The sequence below is a fragment of the Uranotaenia lowii genome, chromosome 3 (assembly GCF_029784155.1).
Source record: "Uranotaenia lowii strain MFRU-FL chromosome 3, ASM2978415v1, whole genome shotgun sequence".
NCBI lineage: Eukaryota > Metazoa > Arthropoda > Insecta > Diptera > Culicidae > Uranotaenia > Uranotaenia lowii.
This window is the reverse complement of record NC_073693.1, coordinates 144103542-144125225: the sequence shown is the minus strand read 5'-3', so window position 1 is coordinate 144125225 and position 21684 is coordinate 144103542. Positions and strand designations below refer to the sequence as shown.

General features: G+C 34.5%; 1 protein-coding gene across 2 annotated transcripts in view; it reads left to right on the top strand.

The window, feature by feature from the left end:
* LOC129756037 (putative phospholipase B-like lamina ancestor) overlaps window positions 1-18342 on the top strand; it is a 73200-nt gene extending 54858 nt beyond the window's left edge. For both annotated transcript variants that reach the window (XM_055752790.1, XM_055752791.1), the window contains 4 exons: window positions 7940-8875; window positions 16228-16494; window positions 16553-17624; window positions 17694-18342. In XM_055752790.1, coding sequence (XP_055608765.1) covers window positions 8766-8875; window positions 16228-16494; window positions 16553-17624; window positions 17694-18152 — 1908 coding nt within the window. In that variant the 5' untranslated portion in view covers window positions 7940-8765 and the 3' untranslated portion in view covers window positions 18153-18342. The remainder of the gene's footprint in view (window positions 1-7939; window positions 8876-16227; window positions 16495-16552; window positions 17625-17693) is intronic.
* The last annotated feature ends 3342 nt before the right edge of the window (window positions 18343-21684 follow it).

Sequence of the window (21684 nt, the reverse complement as noted above, 5' to 3'; positions counted from 1 at the left end):
TTCTGATGTCAAATGACTTAAAATGCAAAAAGCGTCAAAATCTGGCGTTCTCTCGAAATAAATGTTTTGTCGAATATCTGCTCAAGGATTTAAAAAATCACCTATGGGGGCTGCCCAAAATTTGTATGTGAAATTCAAAACCTGTGAAGTTTAATGCGCTGCAGGATAAAATTGATCCTAGGCCTAGTACAAAATCTCATGCCAAATTTGGGCCAGATCGCATTACGGTAAGGGGTCGCTCAACGAGCCTGAAATTTGTATGAGATTTTGGGAAATTTTGTTCGAAAGAAACATGAAAAACCAGTTTTTCATCAATAACTTTGGTTTCGGTTTTTATGAAATTTTGGGGTGGTTTTGGTCGGTCGATTTCGTTTGAATACGGTTTTTCTGAAAGTCCAAACTATGACAAATATGTCATCCGAAGACTTTTACATCAGACATCTGAAATTTTAATTTTGATTTCAAATGACTTACTAAGTCTCAGAAAGTCGATTTTTGGGCCAATTTTTTATTTGAGATAACATCAGATCTCAATGTTACATGCATTTATCATTATTAAAGTTTAATTCGAATTTGTGATTGGAGGCTACGACAATGTTAGATACATATTTGTCACATCATTAGGCACCATTTTTCTATAGCCGCTCTGAGTTTTTCATCAGCTTGTTAATTATTTGTCGATTTATCTAAATGCAGATATTTTGAACTTGCTAAAGGGAGTGGTTTTAAGTAAAACAAGATGAGAGTGATTTTAACTTGCAAACATCAAGTGAGAAATCATGCATTTCTCTTGACGTACAAATCACATTTTCTTCATAAACTTATGGAGAGGAAAAACAAACTATGTTTCGCTTTGAAAAGCCTAACATCTACTGAAGATATCTTTTTGGTTCCAAGTTTTGGGTACACAACAGTGAAAAATTTGGTAATAGTTAGAGATAACCTACTTATATACAAAAATTGAGCAGTTTTCATTGCAACACCATCACATCTAAAAATGCGGTCGGAATAAAGTAAAATTTGGTATCCTCGGGTTTTTTGGGCAAGAGATGGTTTGTATGAAAGTTTCAAGAATATCACTTTAACAAAAGGGGGCTCCCATACAAAATCAACTTAAAATAGGACACAACTCGAACAATTTATAGGCAATTTATATAGAAATTTGATTACGAACACGAATAAACACGAGAAGTTCATTCATAGATATTTATGAAATTTTATACACATGCAATTTTTTAACATGACAAGATATTCTATTTTACTAAATGATTCCTCTTATTTTTAAAACAGGTTACAAAATATACGTGTAAAAGACATAGCTTGGACAATCGTTTAGCAATTTGAAAAAAATTTGTACACAACAGTATTTTGACACTAAAACATAATTCCACCTCTTTTTGTAGCAAAGGATGGATCCCATACAAATCTTCGTGTATACAAAACTGGAGCCGTTTCTTTGTAACACCACCAAAATAACATGAAATTTTGTACCGAGAGTTTTCTGGATCATGAATGGTTCGTATTATAGTTTCAATACCCTAGCATTTCATAAGAAGGGGACTCCCATACAATTCAATTTAAAATATGACACAACCTGAACATTTTTGAGGAAATCTATATATATAAAAAGCAATTTCTGTATGTTTGTTTGTTTGTTTGTTTGTTTGTTTGTTTGTTTGTTTGTCCTCTATAGACTCAGCCGTCTTAAGAGCTAGAGGTCTGAAATTTGGCATGAATGCTCATCAGGACCAGGAAGGATGAAAAATGTTTTCAGATTTTCGGACGACCCCTTCTGAAGGGGGTCGTCCATACAAGATAAATATTGTTTTCGCGATATTGACGTTACTTTTCGTCGGATCGTGTTTAAAATTTGCACATGAGTGTTTTGAAAGACGAGCAATCGATTTCAGGTGTCAAGGTGTATGTAAGAGGTCAGCCAAAGGGGTCGTCCATATCAAATGTTCGATGTTTTTGCGATATTGACGTTATCATACATCGTATTCAGATGAAAATTTATACACGATAGTTTTTAGTGACGTGCAATCAATTCGAGGTATCAGTTCACGCGGGTTGCCGAGCGTTTCGGGTCGTTGTTCTCTTGCGCGTATTTTTCGGGATGTTTATTCGGGGAAAGAGTGGTTTAAACATGTCCAAAATATCTAAAAATGTTAAGTGTCATGCGGGCTGTGTGCTGAAGTTAATTATGGATACAAATAAGGTCTGCAAGTTGCAGCTTTTTCGAACGAAAAAGTTAGGAAATGGCGTCAGGTTTCAAAAGAGGTTTCCATATTTGATGTGAGAAGTGCATTTTTCACATTCTGGAACACGCCGAGTGAATTAGTGAGATGGTGTGCGGTCGAACGGGGTGAACGAGTGTGATAGTGATAGTGAGAGTGATGCCTGCGTGGTGAATTAATTGGGGGGAGAGAAAAGAGAGCGAAATGGCTTCGCCAGTGAAGGCATGCAGCATGCAGGATTAGAACATGGCATAAAGGTGAAAAAAAAATTATGCTAGGGACAGATGTATTTTTGATTAGCGGGAAATGGATTTTAAAATAACCCTGCGCTGGTTTCATTATCCAATAGTTTGGTTTTTTTTTTATTTGATGTGGCCCTGACAACGTTTGTTTTGGCTCTGAGTGACTGAAGTGTTGGACTCGGTGCGCAATTTCTGAGGCTGTCGGAATGACTTGGGCACGCTTATCAATTTGCCTTTTGTTAGTCCGGGGGGGTGTTTCTTATAGTCCACAGCTTGTGTAGCGAGGTCGATGGCTGGAAGCGGGTGGCGGGTTGATTGATCAGATTAGTGCATTCATATTAAGTAGTTATGTAGAAGGAAGTCCTTATGGTGCGAAACAGTGAATGTGTGTGCGTGTGTTCCCAATCGTGGAAGAGAGTGAGAGCGTAAATCGTTCTCTTGAATCGAGACTGTCCTAAATTGAGATGTCGGCGAGATGGTGAGTGAGTGTTGGTTTTCGGAGGGAGTCAGCTGAAGTGTGGTGTTCATAGTAGCTTTACACAGTGAATACGGTTGACAAGGATGAGTTTGGTTAAAATGCGAATCGTTTGTTTTTTTAGATTTTACACATGACTAATAATTTCTGATTTCGTCGTAATATGTCATTTGTTGTTTTACTGGTTATTTTTTACTTAACTCTGTTCTAGTTTTTAGCTTTAAGCAAAGTCGGCAACAAAGTGTATAATTCTATTTAATTTCAGAACAAAAACAATACTAAAATGAATGAATCTAATGTATAATTTCGACTGATTACTGGAAAAAACCATTGTTATATCACTTACATTTTACGTTTTGCAATTCTTCTATGAATTCACTTTTTTTTCTCTGATCCTTTTAATCAATTTAATTTTAAATTACGCTTTGACGATACAAGATTTCCGTTGTCCATTATTTGCAAAATTCCATATTTTTTAATTTCTGTTTATCATTTATCAGTTTATCATTTGTGGTTTACAGGTAAGAAGTGCTTTCCTTATCAAAGAACTTTTTCAAACTTATTTATCTTAATTGAAGGATGAGTATTATTCACATCAATCAAGACGTTCTACTTATTCCATAACATAGTATAAATGTGTATATAAAACTTTCAGGGTTCTTAAATATCAATTATTACGTATTGCTTACAGATCATCGCTGGAATCACAGCTTTTTGTATTATTTTATACAAATCTTTCAAACTCATTGTATTGCATACTTTGCCTACTTTCATGATCGTTATAATGGAGTTAAATTAAATTTCATCACAACAGTGTGTTATTATTTTCTATGTCGTTAATGGTATATTTTGAATAATTTTGTTATCTATCTAATTTTCAATATCTATATTCAAACATTTCACAACATAACACAAACTTTTTTACTACGTTACTAGCTAATCCGGTGTATCATATTTTAAGAAATGTTTTTGTATTATCAATTATATGATGAAATTAAAAGCATTATTTCTTACAGGCTATCTGGTGAATAATTTATCAAATCATATTGTGCTTCAACTGCAATGATTATTCATTCTTATTTTAACAGAATTGATTATTTGTATAATTATGAGGAAGAATAAAAAAATCTTTTTGAATTTATAATGTTTGAAAATCAATTAAAATAACATTCAAGTAGAATAATTAAAGTTTTATATTTTACAGTTTCAGCTTTCCAAAGTTAAAATGTTTTCATCATTTATTTTGTTTATATAACAATATTTTAATAATATTTTTGTAAGAACATTATTATGTTTATTGTGTTTTTATACTTAAAAAATGTATTTTTATCAAATATCTTTAACGTGCTTGAACATAATCAACATATTTCATAACATTTTCAGTATCACTGTATCTCATCTTGCTGTCTCGGTCGTGGCAAAAAATAAACTAATTCGTATAAATATGTTTAAGTATTTTCTAAAGCTTAATGCTCCAGCCAATGATCTGCGATAACACTTTTCGATTTATTTAGATTTTTTTTATTTATTTAATCAGCGGGCCCACTATTATTATTTCTTACTGATATTATTCATTCTAACTTATTTCTAGCTTATTTTATACAGGTTTATCAAATCATGATTACTATAGCTGTAGGTGTTGCTGCTTTCTTATTTTGTTGTATTGTTATATTTTACATTTATCTATTTTTCATTCTTCTTCCATAATATCATATTTCATTATATTTATCTACTTATTTGTTTTATTGTAATATTTCATATTAGATTATTGTTCACCATTTTATTAATTTTATTGTTAATATATTTGAACAACAAGGGCAGGGGCATCTGGGTATCCTCGTTTTACAAAAGGAGCGGTTACCGTGTATGCTAGTTCCCGTTTCGAATACTGGACGTTCCTCAATTTATGCCAAGGGAATTTGGCATGGTGGAGGAAAAGAAAGTGTTTGATTACTTTTTGTAAAATAAGGACGCACTCTTTTTTCGGAAGCCTTGGCGGCGGGATTATAATTTGCATGCTATCTTGGTTAGTCAACAACATGATTATAGCTTCTCGAGACTTTTCCCCTCTTTCACCCTGGATACCGTTAGTGCCTCTGCTTACGATTCCATTTCTTTAGAAGTCTCATTGAGTGGTTATGATTGTGTTGCGTGGTAGCCAAGATGGACGTGTGGGTTATTTTTTTTGCCACAACCGCGGCGCTGCCGTAAACCCAAGGTGGATACAATACATACATACATACATACACGTGCAATCAATTCGAGGTATCAAATACAGTGTAAGGGGCCGGCAAAAGGGGTCGTCCATATCAACTTTTTAATACCTTAGTGATATTGACGTTTTTATACATCGGATTGAGATGAAAATTTGCACGTAGGAGTTATTAGGGACAAAAAATTGATTTCACTTATCCAAATTAAAAACAGGGATCGACCAAAGGGGTCGTCCATACTAACTATTCACTGTTTATGCGATATTGTCGTTATTATACATAGGATTCAGATGAAATTTGGTACACGAGAGTTTTGAGGGACGAGCAATGGATTTCGGGTATTAAATTCAGTATAAGGGGCCGGCAAAGGGGGTCGTCCATATTAACCGTTCAATATTTTTGCAATATCGTCGTTATTTGACATCGGATTGTAATGAAAATAAGCACACGGTAAGTTTCGGGGACTGGCAATCGATTTCAGATGTCAAATGTTTTGCCAGAGGTCGACGAAAGGGTCGTCCATATTAATTAGTTTTCACTGTTTTTAGCAATATTGACGTAATAATGCAATAGATTGCTTTGAAAATTTGCACACGGGAGTTTTGAGGGGGCAATCAATTTCAGGTATCAAAGAGTTTTATGTTATGCCACCGAAGGAGTTTAACTTTTTGGCAATAAGAGCGTTGTTATGCAACGATCGAGTCAAAATTTATACACGGGGTTTTTTTTTGGCACGGTCAATTGATTCCTGATTTCAAATTTAGCAGCCTTCGACAGAAAAAGTGATCGTCCAATATTTTTGCAATTAATACTTAACAATGAATTCGGAAGTGCATCTGGAAAATTTTCGGCAATTGACTTTCATACAAACTGTTCATGACATATTCCAAGTTCAAAAGCGAAACGGAGTTCGTATGGGATTAGCTAGTTTTTTATAAAAATGAATCTGGAAGCATGATTTGACATTTCATGTAGACTTATTTTGCGGATGAAATTAATCACTTTTTAAAAGGCGAGCTCTCATTAAAAAATTAAAAAATGAACAAATATATCCCATACATACCCCAAGTTCTACAAGATACGTTTTTCAATGACTGTCCGCCAACTGCAACGTTTTGATATAAGTCGCGTATAAAGATGTTAAAACGAATATAATCGAAACAAAAAAAGAACTCACTTCATAAAAATAGAGACTTAAAAAGATGAATTATGTTTGAGACACATATTTGAGTTACGTTACAACAAATTTTATAAAAATCGGTTAAGATACAAGAAAGATATAGCGGCTTTAAGCGAGAAGTGTCGAATTGACACTCAAGGTCTGATTGGGGATTTTTTTTTTCCTGAGCGTTTAGGGTGCGTTCATAAAAAAGTAATGATGCAAAATTAAAGATTTCAAGAATTCATTGAGAGTCCCCCGAGTTATATTTTTATTTTGAAACACCAGAATAAAGCCACAAGCCGCCAAACTGTTGACACTCAAGAGCAGATTGGGGTTAAAAAAAATGTCCCCCATACAAGATGGAATGGGCTCCCACATATTATCAAACATATTATCAATGTTAAACTAAGCTTGCCAGATTGCCCGGTTTTATCCGGGTTTGCCCGGATTTTTGATGCAAAATTTCGAGAAAGTCCGGTCCGGCCCGGTTGCCCGGATATCGTGAAAAAAGTCCGGATATTGCCCGGATTTTTCACAATTTTCACAAAGTAACCAAAAAAAATTGTTTTTGTTTTTGAGCAAGTTTCAGCAAAACCGATTAACGGTATGGAAATTTTCAACGGTTGTTTTAAATAATTTCGCTGATTTACTTTTATAAACCTTTAAATATTTAAGTGTTCCAAAAAGTTTTTGGAAGTCTGCAATTACATTAATAAAATATTAATTTCATTTTTTTTGAATTTTTTCTTTGCTTTTATATATAATAACACCTAAATTTTGCCCGGTTTTTGCCCGGTTTTTGGATTTGAAAAATTGAAATCCATGCCCGGATTTTACCAGGTTTTTTTGAAAAAATGCCCGGAATTGCTAGGCCCGGATGGGAGTGGAAAAAAAACTGGCAACCTTATGTTAAACAATACATAAAAACGATATTTTCGATGGTAGCGATGAGGTAAGTCTATTCAAATTCTGTCGATAATGGGTTGTAACAAGACGACCGATTTAAAGAACTCTATCATTCGGCAGTCATGACGTCACAATAATATTTCGTTTGTCAATCGAATCGGCCCGCCGGCTAAATCTTGCTCATCCTTGCTCTAAAGTATCCAGAAAAACTCTGGAACTGCACATTGAGAACTGTTTCACGAATGATGTTTTATGATTTCATACGAAATTTTCTTAAGTTTATTTTTTTAGTTTCGGTAATTGTTCTTATTTCTAATTTTTTAGGATAAGCTTACCACTCTTTTGAAAGCTGAATGGGTGTTTAGGGTTATTTGGAATTTTTTTTAAATGAATCTTGTTTTTTTGTTGAAAAATCTTCGTAACATATATTATTATTTCAAGGATTTAGGAATCAATAAATCCAGAACTGTTGGCAGATTATCGATGCTGCAGAGACAGTTCTAGTAGAAAGAAGAAGTAGGAATCAACATCAAAATCTATCAAAAAACTAAAATGATAATAAATTCTTAAATTCGTATAGGTACTTATGACATATTGGCATATCTTTTATCACTTCCTTCAAGCTTCATTCAAATACTTAAAATTCCGATACATTACGATACAGTGACTCATCCGGCATCTCTTATCATTTCTTGTGTTTACAGCTTGCTATCCGAGAAAGCCCAAACCAACAAGTGAACTCATCGCCTCCTCATTGACATCACTCCGGAACTGCTTCAACGTGTGATAAGGTGCTGTCTACAAGAGAGCATCTCCTCCTTCGCTTGATTTCATCAACGGAAAGCTACATCCTGAAGCGGCACAAAGACTTCCTCGTTTCCTGGCCAACATCCAGGCATCGGTCCACCAACAAAGTCGAGTAGAAGTTGTTTCACCTGCTAAAAATTTGTCAGCATCTCCAGGACTCACCACGCAACCGCTTTCCAATGAGAGTAGCCGAAGAGAGTTTACCTAGCCCGTACAAATTGGCGTCCTGCAGCAAGGCCGGAGCCCGGAGCAACGTTTTGGCTGCAGGCCAGGTCCAGGTATCGCTTGGATTGGCCCTACAGTTCTGCTACTGCTACTTCGAAGTTGCCACCATCCTGCTGCATCTCTTCCACGGCTTGGGCCTGCGAATTGCCGACCTAAACTATTGCCAGGCCTAGCTCCCGCCACTTTGACTTCTCATCATCAATATTCGTCCAGCTAGTAACATCAGGCCATTTTGCTATCATTTTGAGAGAAAAAAACAACAACGGAAAGCGTCTTTTCAAATTTTTGAAAACCGTTGAAGGCCGGTAGCTACAGTGAAGTTAAGTTTTGGAAAACCATCCTTCAGAAGCGCGTATACCTGGTGCTCACATTTCACCCAGCTTGATATCGAAAGGAAAAATTAGACCAATCTAGGACAAATTATACACCACATTCACTTTACTACAAAACACCAAATTTGTGTTCAAAAGTTAAACTTAAGTAGCCAAAATAGGAATCATGTTGAAAGTCGTCGGAGCTTCGTGGTATAAAACGCGGATAAGTACCTACATACTGGTCGGCGCTTTAATGCTTGCTTTTGGGGCGTTCTTCATCGCTGATATGGAAAGGTGAGTTGATGAAAGAATTAAGATCTACGTATAAAATAAATATAAAAATGTGCTCACAAATAATCACCATAAATTTAAAATTAAATTCCAATTTTAATAATAAGACTTGATCAAAGACTACCCAGTTTTTATTATTCGTTAAAAAAATTGCAAACAAATTTCATTTTCATCAAGATGATGATGATGACAGTGACCGCCGGCTATTGAAACATCCAAAGAATAATTTTCTTCAAAATTTGACACTATTCAAACAGATTTAATAAATTTGAAGAAGTATTGTTAAATAAAACAGTTTTACGTAAAAAAAACTTTATTTGAAACCACATCACTTTGTAATTTTTTAGCGGATATTATTACATGGCACATCAAAACGCATTGAATGTTAATAGTTTCGAAAATCTTTTTTTTTATTAGTAGGGGAGAGTGGGGTAACGTAAGCCATGGGGAATCGTGGGCCACTCTGAATATCTCATATGTGTGTTGAGATAAAAATCTCAATCCAACTGTCATCGTCGCCGCTTTACGTAGGCATATTTTTGTACATGTTGTTGACTTAAATACGCATCATATGCTTCTTTTCTTTATCAAGCTTATAGAAAGTTAATAATAAATTACTTACATAATAAAACAAGCACCCGCTAATTGCATCGATGGGGAACCTAAAGATCATAACAAAAATATGCTCATATGCTTATGATCTTAGTTTTGTCATGTTTTTTCACGTGGAAAAAGAATTTTTGATGAAGCATCAATAAGTCACATAAACGCAACCAATTTGCAAATCATAGCTTGAGGGGAATCGTAGGCCAAACATCTTAGGCCACCTATATTTTTATGTTTTTGTACACATTCAGAACTTGAAATACGCTTTCCCTATCTGTGAAGTTTTGTTATGCCAAGTGAAGATTTATGATTTTTTTTTGATTGAGTGGCCCACGATTCCCCACCATTTTTCAAAATCCAAAAAATATAGCTTTTTTTAAAAACAGTCAGAACTTGGGTAAAATAACTTATCAAAAATTAACAAAAATTGCCTTATGATACCTTCAAAATATAAAAAACAATATCATTTTTTGTTTTCATTTTATCTTTTATAATACAGAAGTTATAGAACAAAAAAAAAAGTGACCCATGATTCCCCTGTCACCCAGATTGAAAAGTATGTGAAAAATCTTCAATAAGCTATATAAATTAGTAAATAGTGTCGATTGCAAAAAATGTGCGAATTTTAAAATTGGGTGATGTTGTTTGTTTGTTTAATTATAGAGGCTTGTTCGGTAGATTCGCTTCTGAAAATTGAGTGATAATCTGAAGACACCCTAAAATACTAAAATACTTTACAGGGTGACAAAAAAGTCCTGTCACACTTTTTTTTTTGGGGTCGCCTGTAGCCTATACGTTGCATCTCTCTGGTGCCATATTTATGTAAAATGAAAGGGCTAACTTTGCTGCCCATAATGGCAGAGTTTCGTTTCTGTGCAGTTTGTGTACATTAAGTTGTGAGTGGCACAGTTGAGAGCAGCTGTTATCGCTGAATATGTGAGAGGGTACAAACCCGGACACATATTAAACATATTCAAACACCTAAAACCACTCATAATCAACCGGAAAGTCCATAAATCGATACCTAGAGACCAGAGACACCGACGAGATACGATCTGGAGTCACGATCTGGACGACCAAGGTCTGTGAGAACTCCAAGATTGAAAAAGATTATACGAGACCGGACATGCGCGCCGCTTGCGACGACTTTCCGAGACGTCTGAAGCCGGTAATTCCGAGATATCGTCTGTGAAGTATCTCGATGAGTTACTGAATAAAGCTATGAAAGTCAGATTCTGATATTCTTCTTATTCATTGAAATATTGAGGTTTTTCTGTGTGACCGGACTTTTTTGTCACCCTGTAACAAATAAATTGTTAAACTCGTAAATAAATATGTTTTGATATTTGCTATAATTTCGAGCTAAATTTTACATAAGAATAATTTTTTAAATATCATAGGGGAGAGTGGGGTATCGTGGGCCATGGGGAAACGTGGGCCACTTTTAATATCTCAGATGTGTGTTGAGATAAAAATCTCAAACCAACTGTCATCGTCGTCGCTTTGCGTGAGCATATATTCCTATATGTTGTTGACTGAAATACGCATCATATGCTTCTTTTATTTATGAAGCTAAAAAAGCTAGAAAAAATTACTTACATAATTAAAAAAACACCCGCTTATTTCATCGATGGGGAACCTAAAGTGCATAACAAAAATATGCCCATACGCTTATGATCTTAGTTTTGTCATGATCTATCACGTGTAAAAGAAATTTTTGATCAAACATCAATAAGTCACACAAACGCAACCAATTTGCAAATCATAGCTTGTGGGGAATCGTGGGCCACACATCATGAATCACCTAATTTTTTATGTTTTTATACACATTCAGAACTTAAAATACGTTACGTTTTTTCCTATCTGTAAAGTTTCTTAAGCCAAATGAAGAGTTATGAAAAATATTTTGTCCATCCTATATAAGAAATTTTGCCAAAACGTTCGCGAGCTAGGTTTTGGAATCTATGCGATCATACACAGCTTTAGTTTTTATTTCATCATCTGAAATTGCTTTACAATAACGAAATGAATTAGGAAATCACAGTTTTGGGTCAACTCATAAACTTTATATGTAATTTGGTCAATTTGGATTTGGTGGCCCACGGTTTCCCACCTTTTTTCAAAATCCAAAAAATATTGCTTTTTTTCAAACAGTCAGAATTTGGGGAAAATCCCATATTAAAAATTAAAAAAAAACCTTATGATACCTTGAAAATGTAGAAAACCATACCATTTTTTATTTTCATTTTATCTTTTATAATAAAGAAGTTATGGAACAACGAAAAAAAGTGGCCCATGTTTCCCCACTCTCCCATACTATTTTCTTCATGAAGCTTTTAAAAGTTAAAAATTCAAACTTGTGTCATGACCCAAGCTAGGAGCTCTCATCGCTTTTAAAATAAAGGTATGAGGTAATTAGATTCATCACATATGTTATTCGAAAGTACTGTTCATGTGAAATTTAAAAATTAAAAAAAACTATAGGTTTTTCTTCGACTTTTGTTTCGAGAAAGATTCAGATAATCTTAAACTTAAAATAGTACAGAAACCATCAAAAACCTCAACTTTTAAATAAAACTGAGATCGGAATGTGGTCATTCTGGAAAAAGCTTCGCGGGCCACAAAAAAACAGTCACATGTGGCCCGCGGCCCGTGGTTTGGCCACCCATGCACTAGTGACTAGACTGAGTTGATTTGGGGTCATTTTTGAATTTCTCAAACCCTGGGGTTTGAAAAGCTTCCTTTTGATTCAAAACTCATCCATGGTTTTTGCAAAATTTAATGTAACGTTTACATGAGTCAATTTGGACTTTTTGGTTTGTATGGAAAAATTGAATATTTTGTACGGAAAAAACTAAATTATTTTTGTTTCTTCTGTGGAACCAAGCCTGCTAATGGTTTTTGTTCAAATTTCTAAATTCTTTGAAGGAAATTATCCGTTGAACAAATTTTTCCAAGACAACTTCGTATCTTATTAGACAAATAAGTTATAAGGTGTTAAAAAGGGGCATGTCTTTTGGCATTGAAAAACAATAAATTCAATTGACATGATTGCTGAGTACGTAGTCATATTTTGCAAGGCACCAGCAGTGATGTCCATTGAATTGATTGATTATCAATGCCAAAAGAAATACCCATGTTTTACAGTTAAAAACTTTAAGATACAAAGCTTTTTATGATACAAAGCTACGGTCTTCAACAAAATTGTTCAGCAGATTATTTGCTTTAGAAAAGTTTTAAATTAGCACAAAACTCATTGCCAGGCTCGGTTTCACAGTAGGAAAAACTGATATTGATATTCCCATACAAACGTGAAAGTTCAAATTTACTCATGTCAACGTTAATTAAAAATTCTGCAAAAAATCTTGGATGAGTTTCGATTCAAAATGAAAAATTTTACACCCCTGGGTTTGAGAAATTCAAAAATTACCCCAGTCAGTCTATTGTCTCATTAATCTGTGAAAAACTAAAAAATGATAGGAAACTCAGATAACGATGCTATAAGTAGTTAGGGGAGATGAGGGCATAACGAGCACCCGAGGCATAATGAGAACTACGCTTTTCTACGAAAGTGCGTATTTTCTTAAATAAATTTTCATGAGGATTTGTTTCGTACTTCCTATAGTATTAATTTTTCACAAAAAAAGGAATCTCCTTATCATCTTTACAGAGATATTTAAAAAAAACTAGCTTGGTTCTCAAGTTACGAAAATATTATAATTTTTGAGCACCACGAAATAAGCTCTTATGATCTTAAAATAACCTTGATCTATAATAAACGCACTGCAACATGATGTACACATTGTTTCTCAATTTTTACCATCAAAAATTTTTTGATTTTTCACTTTAATCAATTTCAAAACACGTTTTTACTTAAATTTGTTGACTAGGGGCATATAGAGCACCATATTATCGAGGCATAATGAGCATTTTCTGCCGTAGAATCTAGCAGCGAATTAAAATTGATTTATAGCGCCACACCTTGACTAGTTTTCATTCGACAATTTAGCCTATTGGTAAGGTGTCGGAGAGGTAATCAAAAGACTAGAGTAAGATTTCTGTTCGAGGTGATTCTTTCCATTCACAATTCATGATCGATTTTTTTATTGTTACATTATACGGCTAGTAGCATCATCCTCCGAACAAAGCACTTAAAGTATGAGCGTGCGTGAATTGTTTGTATTCTACAAACAGACCTAGATTATTTTGTTATTGCTTTGTTTGATGAATCTACGACTCACCTGACTTCATCGAATTGAATTCGCTGCTAGATTCCCCGGCAAAAACGCACATCTTTCTCTGATTAATGGTGCTCATACTGCCTCAGGGGGGGTTCTCATTATGCCTCCACAGTGGCTGGTTTTCAGCTTTTGGCAAATTTTTTTAAAATGCATTTTTTAACGTTTTCATCTAGTTTTTCACGTTTCAGTCCGTTAGGGAATAGGCTTTTCAAGTTTCTGAACACGAAACAATAATGTAACCTCCATATTATAGCTATTTTCTATGGTTAAATAGCCGTTTTCCTTAAGGTGGCCATTATGCCCCCATCTCTCCTATGATGAAGCTAAACTCTGCTTTAACAAGTGTGCTGCCTAATTATGTCTGAAATAAGTGAACTGTGAAAGTTAGTCATTCTACTGAACCACTGAAATTTGGAAATTTTCGTTCAACTATTGATATTTTGACCTCAACATCAGGAATTTTACAAATGTTATCGTAATTTGTATTCAAGAGATTTTTTTCAATTCTCCCTTAAAATTTGGATTCTCACCGATTTTTATATAATTTCACCTGAAAAACTATAGTTAAACAAACAATGATTCAGGTACCTAAATTTAGCTGTGCATTTTTTTATAGCGTTGACAATTAAAGTTTTTTTTTTAAATTGAGGACGCTGAATCCAAACGTGCAATTATCATCTCTTGCAAGACGTTAGAAAACTTATAGATTTATATCAATTTCAAACAGTGATAAAGTTGTCTGGTTCTAGTTTCCCTGACCATCACTATAAAAAAATTAAGCAACTTTCTGTTTTTTTTTCTTGTGCTTGAATGTTTTTAAAATGTTGAAACATATTTAAAATATTGACAAAATCCATAATGTAGTAGTTTAGTTTCTTTTTTTTTTTCTGAAAATCCCAATTTTTCTGATTAACACACTTTTTTATCAACAAAAAAATATTTAGACTGATGTTAAGTCGTTACATTCAAAGAGAAGTAAAAACATTTATATTTTTTGCACAAACCGAATCATGCGGTAGTCAACGAAGCTATTTGAAAAAAATAATATGGCCATTACAGTCTAGGTGAGCTTGGCTATTTTGGGCCTAAATTATAGAATCAAAACAATTTTCAATGATCATTTGAACTTCATTGTATAAATTTGAAGAAAAAAAACACTTGAACTTCTTTGTATTCCAGCAAATTACACAGGTATTTTGTATGTGTTTTTGTATGAGAATGATCTTCTTAAATGAAAGCAAATCATTTTACAGCCCTTTCACAAAAAAAACAACATTTGACGTTGTTTGAGGCGAAACATGGTTTTTATTTCTGAACTTTAACCCCTTTGACACTTTCCACGCGCTTGTAGAGTTAGCAAGTGATTTTTATCTGTTCGCGTATCAAAAAATCTTAACCTTGTCAATAATTTTGATAGGTAACTTAAATCACACAAAATCAACGAAAAAAGAGGAAAAAAAAATTCTCAACATGTTTTATATAATTTTGAAAATCAAATTATTTCTTGGGAAAGTGTAAATTTTGACAACTTTTGTAAGATAATCAATTGAAAAAAATGAAGATTTTTTTTCGAAAAGTTGTGTGGAAAAATAATTTGTTTATATTCTATGGGGTTGTTTTGAAAAGCGAACAAAAACAGTCGCAAATGAGTGAATTCATGTCACAAAATTAGGAAACATTTAAATTTTACGAGAAAACTTTCAAATTTTGTAACAAAAAATATCTTCTTTGAAAATGATGAGACGATTCTGAATTACTAAATTTTATAGAAATTGGTTGGAATGCAGCTGAGTTGCAACAGCGCAAATGAGTGAATTAACCTCAAGTTTGATTTTTACTAAAATTTTATAAAAGAAATGTGCTCTGAAAGCTGTTACGACCCTCCAGATGATCGGATTTTTAAAAACCGAACATAGTTGTGGTGATATTTAATGAGTTCGTTAATTTTGAAAATTGATTTTCACAAAATTATCTGATCTGTGACATAGATTCTGTGAAGAAAATTTTCATAACGTTCTGTGAAATTACGGATTTTTCTGTGATTTAGGCAACCTTGAGTATAAGCGCTGCACTTATACCCCTTTGCCTCCAAACAACATGTGATTTTCTGATAGTAGGGATTTTTCACATATGCAAAAACATAAGAAAACAGTTGAATAAAATCTGATTTCAATAGCATGTGATGTTTGGCAGTCAAAGATTCGTTCTAGATGCTTATCTCAGTTGTTTTAATTTTATCACTTATACCTCTTTGGTTCCGAGGACCTCATAATGTATGGTATTTTTTGCGTTTTTAACATTTTGAATAATTTATAACAATGTATTTGTGTCCAGCAGAAAATTTCCCATCAGGTTCACATTCAGCCGATATCTGTAACCAGCTCCGTATGAGGGATTTGTTGTTCGCATTATTGCACCGAATGCCTCCACTATAGTTTTCAAATAAATTGGAAAATGGCAAATGTTTATAAATATTGTTAAATTTTCAACATCTGTTCCAAATTTCAGACCCGTCTACGATGGAACGTACTGTGCGACGGCATATTGGGCTCGCAATTCTGGCTTCCGGGTGGAGTTCTGGGGCCAGCGCAACGATCTGGACGCGGTGCCGAAGGGAGCTGTCCGATCCTGTTACAAGGACAGCGTCCAGGAAAACGGATGGTCCCAACTGGAGATCGAATCGCAACCGGAATACCCGGATGATATTCAAGCTTTTGCCGCCGGAATGTTGGAGGGTGCACTGAGTTGGCACAACATCTACCTGCACTGGTCCAAGTGAGTTGGGTGTTTGTTTAAAGGATTCTTAAAGAGACTAATTTTTTTTTATCACCAGCACCATTGACGCCGAATGTTCCAGAGACGATCAGTCGGAGGAATTCTGTGATTGGTTGAGGCGGATCATCATGATCAATGTTGAAACTGTGAAGAAGATGGCAGACATGAAAAGCAAACATGACCACTACTGGTACCAAATTGGACTTTTCTACGATCAACTTGATGGGTTGGAGTTTGGTTTCCGAAAAGGTGTTCGTCGATCTCGAATGGAGTACGAGATTCCAATGGAGGATTTCCTTTTGATGAACAGCGCTGTAGACATTCGGGATCTGAAGGCGTACTATACGAACTTCTTGGACGGTGAAAGTGGCCTAGAAGTTGAACCAAATAAGGGAATGATATTGCTGAGGATTCTCGAAAACACCGGTGGATTGGTGAAGATCTTGTTGGGTCACACCAGCGATGGCAGCTATGCTTCGATGTTACGCATAGTTAAGAAATACACCCTAAACTATCACTTCTCTGAAGATTCAAACGTAGATCGAGTTGTTCCTGGAACCAATATCGTTTTCACTGGATATCCAGCAGTTATAGCATCTCTAGACGACTTTTACACGCTCTCTGGGAAGCGACACCGAATGGTGGCCGCTGGAATCAAGATCGAAAATGACAATTTGAATCTCTGGACCAAGATCGACCTGGTGCGATCGGTTTCTCTGGCGCCTCGAGTTATGGCCGCCAATCGTTTGGCACACAGTGGTAGGGTTTGGGCCAAATACTTTGCAAGAAGTCCATCGACGGGTGCCAAACAGTGGCTCATTGTAGATACAAAGCGAATGCATCAGGGCGTCAACACATCCGATGAATCCGCGGAAGCCGAAGAAACGTTGATGAACCATCTGGAAACTTTCGAATATGATGAACAACATCCGGCAACTCGACCGACCGATGACTATGTGGATGTAGATTTCGGGGATCGGGCCAGGAAAATAGCATCGATTAGCAAAATCAGTGACGGCGGACTATTTTGGGTGGTAGATCAGCTTCCGGGTCGACTACATGCGGAGGACATGACCGAGCAGATCATTCGAGATGGTTACTGGTTAGGCAATGGTGTACCTGTTTTTAAGGTTTGTATTTGTCATGAGCTCTATCGAACTTAATAAAAATATTCTTAATTTTATTTATCAAAACAACAGGAACTGGCAGACATAGGGCATGTGAAAACCAACAGCACCAACTCGCAGCAACATTCCAATCAGGATAAGATCATCAACAACATTACGGATCTGGAGGGTCTCGCCAAATTTCTCCGACAAAGTGCCTACCGAGGTGACTTGGATCAGCAACATCCGACAGCTTTCGGTAACATCGATATGAAGCTGCTGATCGAAACCAATGGCAGTAATGGGACGGCAGTTGCCTTCCAGGCATATTCGGGTCCCCTCTTTGATCCGGTTACCGATGGGCAGACGGCAAAGCGAAGTATCAACTCCGGGGAACTGGATGCCGAAGAAGTACCTGAAGTACCAACCCGGTTTGGGAAACGAGTCAAACCATTTGACTGGAGCTCGGCTTCCAAACTGGAAGCTCGTCATCAAGGTCAACCAAACGTTTGGAATTTCGGCCGAGAACTGCCGCAGTGGGCTTGGGTATGAAAAGGTTTTGCAGAAATTAAGGTGCCTCAAATATTGCGTGATTTACTTATCGATGAAGCGCTCCAAAATCTTATGCCATTCTAGAACATTTATCAAAATTTTTAAGTTTGAAATCAATTTGAAGCAATGCTATGTCAAACGATCTTATGTCAATTTTTAAATATGAATAAAATTGGAAAATGTTTTTGGAGTTTATTGTGTACATTTAATTTAGTGTCGAAAATTATCTCCCCAACCTCACTTTAATTATCCTGCTCTGGATAATGAATATCTTATGAGACAAGCGATCGAGCTTTGGTCAAAGAATATGGCTTACCTAGATGTTTGTTTTTCAAATAGTCAATTGCAAAACAACACATTATTCAATTTTTGCCAAAGCCAAACTCCATTTCATGTTTCAATAATCATACACACGTCATTTTGCTTTAATTCGTCTGTAACTTGTTTACCCGTTAGAGTTTAAAGTTTAAGGAGTGTCAGTTCGATACTCCTGACAAAACTCAATATTTATGTTTTTTTTCTCAACGAGGTTTCCAAAGTTGTAAAAATTTTATAATTGAATTTAACAGTTCTGGAAATCTCGTAACATAACGTATGATTCACAGACAATATTCAGCTACAATTATTAATTTTTACGTTATTCAATGTCGAGAAAAAAAAAGAAAAACTATGCTCTACTGGAAAAAGACTTATAAAACTCAAAGTAAATCCAGAATATCCAGAACTGCTTGCGTGTTTTTTTTCGACTCCGTTCTTCTATCGGTATTGAAATCAGAAAAAGTTGTTTTGGTATCGACACGCCCTTCGATTTGGTCGTTTGTTTTTGTCACCTAGTTCCACCTTTTTTTTGAAAAAGGTGGAAAAGCAGGCAGCTGCTAGCAGTGATTAGCGCTGACTAATGATTATTCAGAAAAAAAAATCACATTTCTATTTATTATAATTTTGTTAAGCAAAAAATTACTTCACAGGAACCGGTATCCGGTATAAAATTGCCTTTCTGGTGAATAGAAGTTTGATGCGAAAATCTTGCGTTAAGATACTCAAAATTCAGTGCAAAATTGAATTTAAATAATAGAAAATCTGAGAAATTGCAAATTGACAAAATTATGTAAAAATTTGTCAAATCACGTCAACTTTCCGAAATTGCAAATTGACAAAATTATGTCAAAATGGGTCAAATCACGTCAACTTTCCGATGCATATTTCAATTTTTTTCTTATTAGATTGAAACAATTTTGACGGTTCATTGATTGAAAAGTACGGTTTATACACACTTTTTCTACATTTTTTGTGGTCATGATCTAAAAAACTCAAAACAATATTCGCTTTGGTGCAACTTATTACTTCAGCTTTCATAGACACACAGTGGACAATTTTTGAGCATTTGGTACCTGGTCTTTAGTTTTTTTTGGAAGCATGTTTTCTCGATTTTTTTCTAAGCATATTCGAGTTACGTTACGAGGTTTCCAAAAATTTAAAATTTAAACAAATTTGTTCAGGAAAAAGACAAATATTATGATTTCAATCTGGAGTGTCGAATTGACACTCCTAGAATTCGAACGACTTACAAAAAATTTGGGCGGATTAGGTTAAGACCACAATGTGTTTTGAATTATGCTTTTAAAAAAAACTAGGACTTCCTTTTAATTTTCAATTTTGTTTTATCGCATATGTCAGTGAACGGGGAAAAATAACGAAAGGAAAACTTTTGTAATATTTATCAGAGAAACCAAAATATAGCTGTCTTTTAGAGAACTTTTTTTGTGTTAAAAAGCTTAGCAATATATAACAATGCAAAATTTGTTGACTTTATCTGGTTTAAATTATCGTTTTTTTTCTGCTCATCTCAAAAGATCATCCATGCGTAACTATTACCACTACTTAATTTTGATTAATTTATGCAGGTTTGAGTGAAATGTCAGCTTGCAGCGTGTATGATTTTTGGAAGGAGAGTGATTTTAACTACTCGGATATTATTTAAAAAAAAAAAACAAAAAAATAAATCCCATCTTTGTAACCAGTTTTCAGATACAATATTATAAAATTAATTTTTGTTTTTAAATTTCCTTGACACACAAAATTGGAAATCATCATCGTTAATTCGAGGTTCAAGTGCACGTGTATTGTGGCTTACAATAAGTGGGTGGCAGTCCTTAAAAAAACATTTAAGCTAAAGTGACATATATATATTTTTTTAATTTCTTTAATAAATCCCCAAAAGTTGTCAATAGTTTTGGGCTTTTCATTATTCAAGACAATGTAAACTTCTGGGTTCTATAAAATTGATTTCCGTTTTGGTAAATCTTGTACTGGAAAAGTTCTAAAATTGTGGTTTTTTTTCAATAACTCAATAAAAAATTCTTCCCATACGATACAAGAGAAATTTAAATATATGGAAGGAGATTAAGCTTTGCAAAGTCGTGGTCTTACGATTACAAAATAGATTAAAAGTAATAACGTATCAAACAATTAAACCTTTTTGAATGGCAAAAAAACAAGGGAGATATTGACTATGGTTGATTATTGAATCTCCATATAAATGGCTACTATGATGTGAAATTTTTTTTCAAGTTTTTTGTTCCTTGATTTTTGTTGAGTAGTTCCTGGAAATTGACCTAATTTGCCCAGATTTTTGGTCGACAATTTTGAATCAAATGCTCGGATTTTACCAGGTTTTTAGATAAAATAGACCGGATTTGTCCGGCCGGGATACGTACTGAAAAAAAAATTGGCAACCTTAATCTACCACCACACATTAGCAGGCCTGGCGTGGTTTGCCCCACAAGCGGAAGTTTGCAATGCGAATGAACAAAAATATGGTACCGTAATCCGGGGTAAGATTGATCACTTTTTTCAATATATTTCGATTATTTTTTCTGTTAAGGGGAATGTGGCATGTTTTATATTTTTAAAACCAGTACTGGACTCCAATGAATGTAAAACATGGATGCAGAAATTGATTAGACTACTTTTAATTTGATTTAAAAATCGTTTTCGTCTTTGTTCAAAATTTGATGCTTTGGGGTGACATTGATCAGTCTCTGTTCTGACGGTTTCAACGAGTTTTTTTTTTATCATAAAGGATAAAAAACACCTTCAGAATATTTACTAATGCTAGTTTATCTATTCAACCTTGATTTTTAAAGTTTTATTTTAAAAATATTTATAACCGAAAAAATGACTATGATGCTGCCTACATTTAGGGGCAAAAATTATAATTATTGCTAAATAGTTTGAACTTCAAAATACAAATGAAATTTTACCTTCACACATTCCCCTAGGCCCTCCTTCTATTTACATTTTCATTTTTTCCTCAAAGATAACGATTTTATAGGGTTTCTATTCATTTGTCGAATACGGGCTTACTCTTGGGAAATGACCTTATTTTTTAAATATCAAAAAAATATCATTAAATGACTATTAAAAAAGCACTTAAACTACACAAATACAAAGAAAAATAGTTGTTCTTTCACTTTCAACATCCCGTTTGCTTCTAAATTATATTTAGTTCATCAGAAAAGCTGCTTTTTTG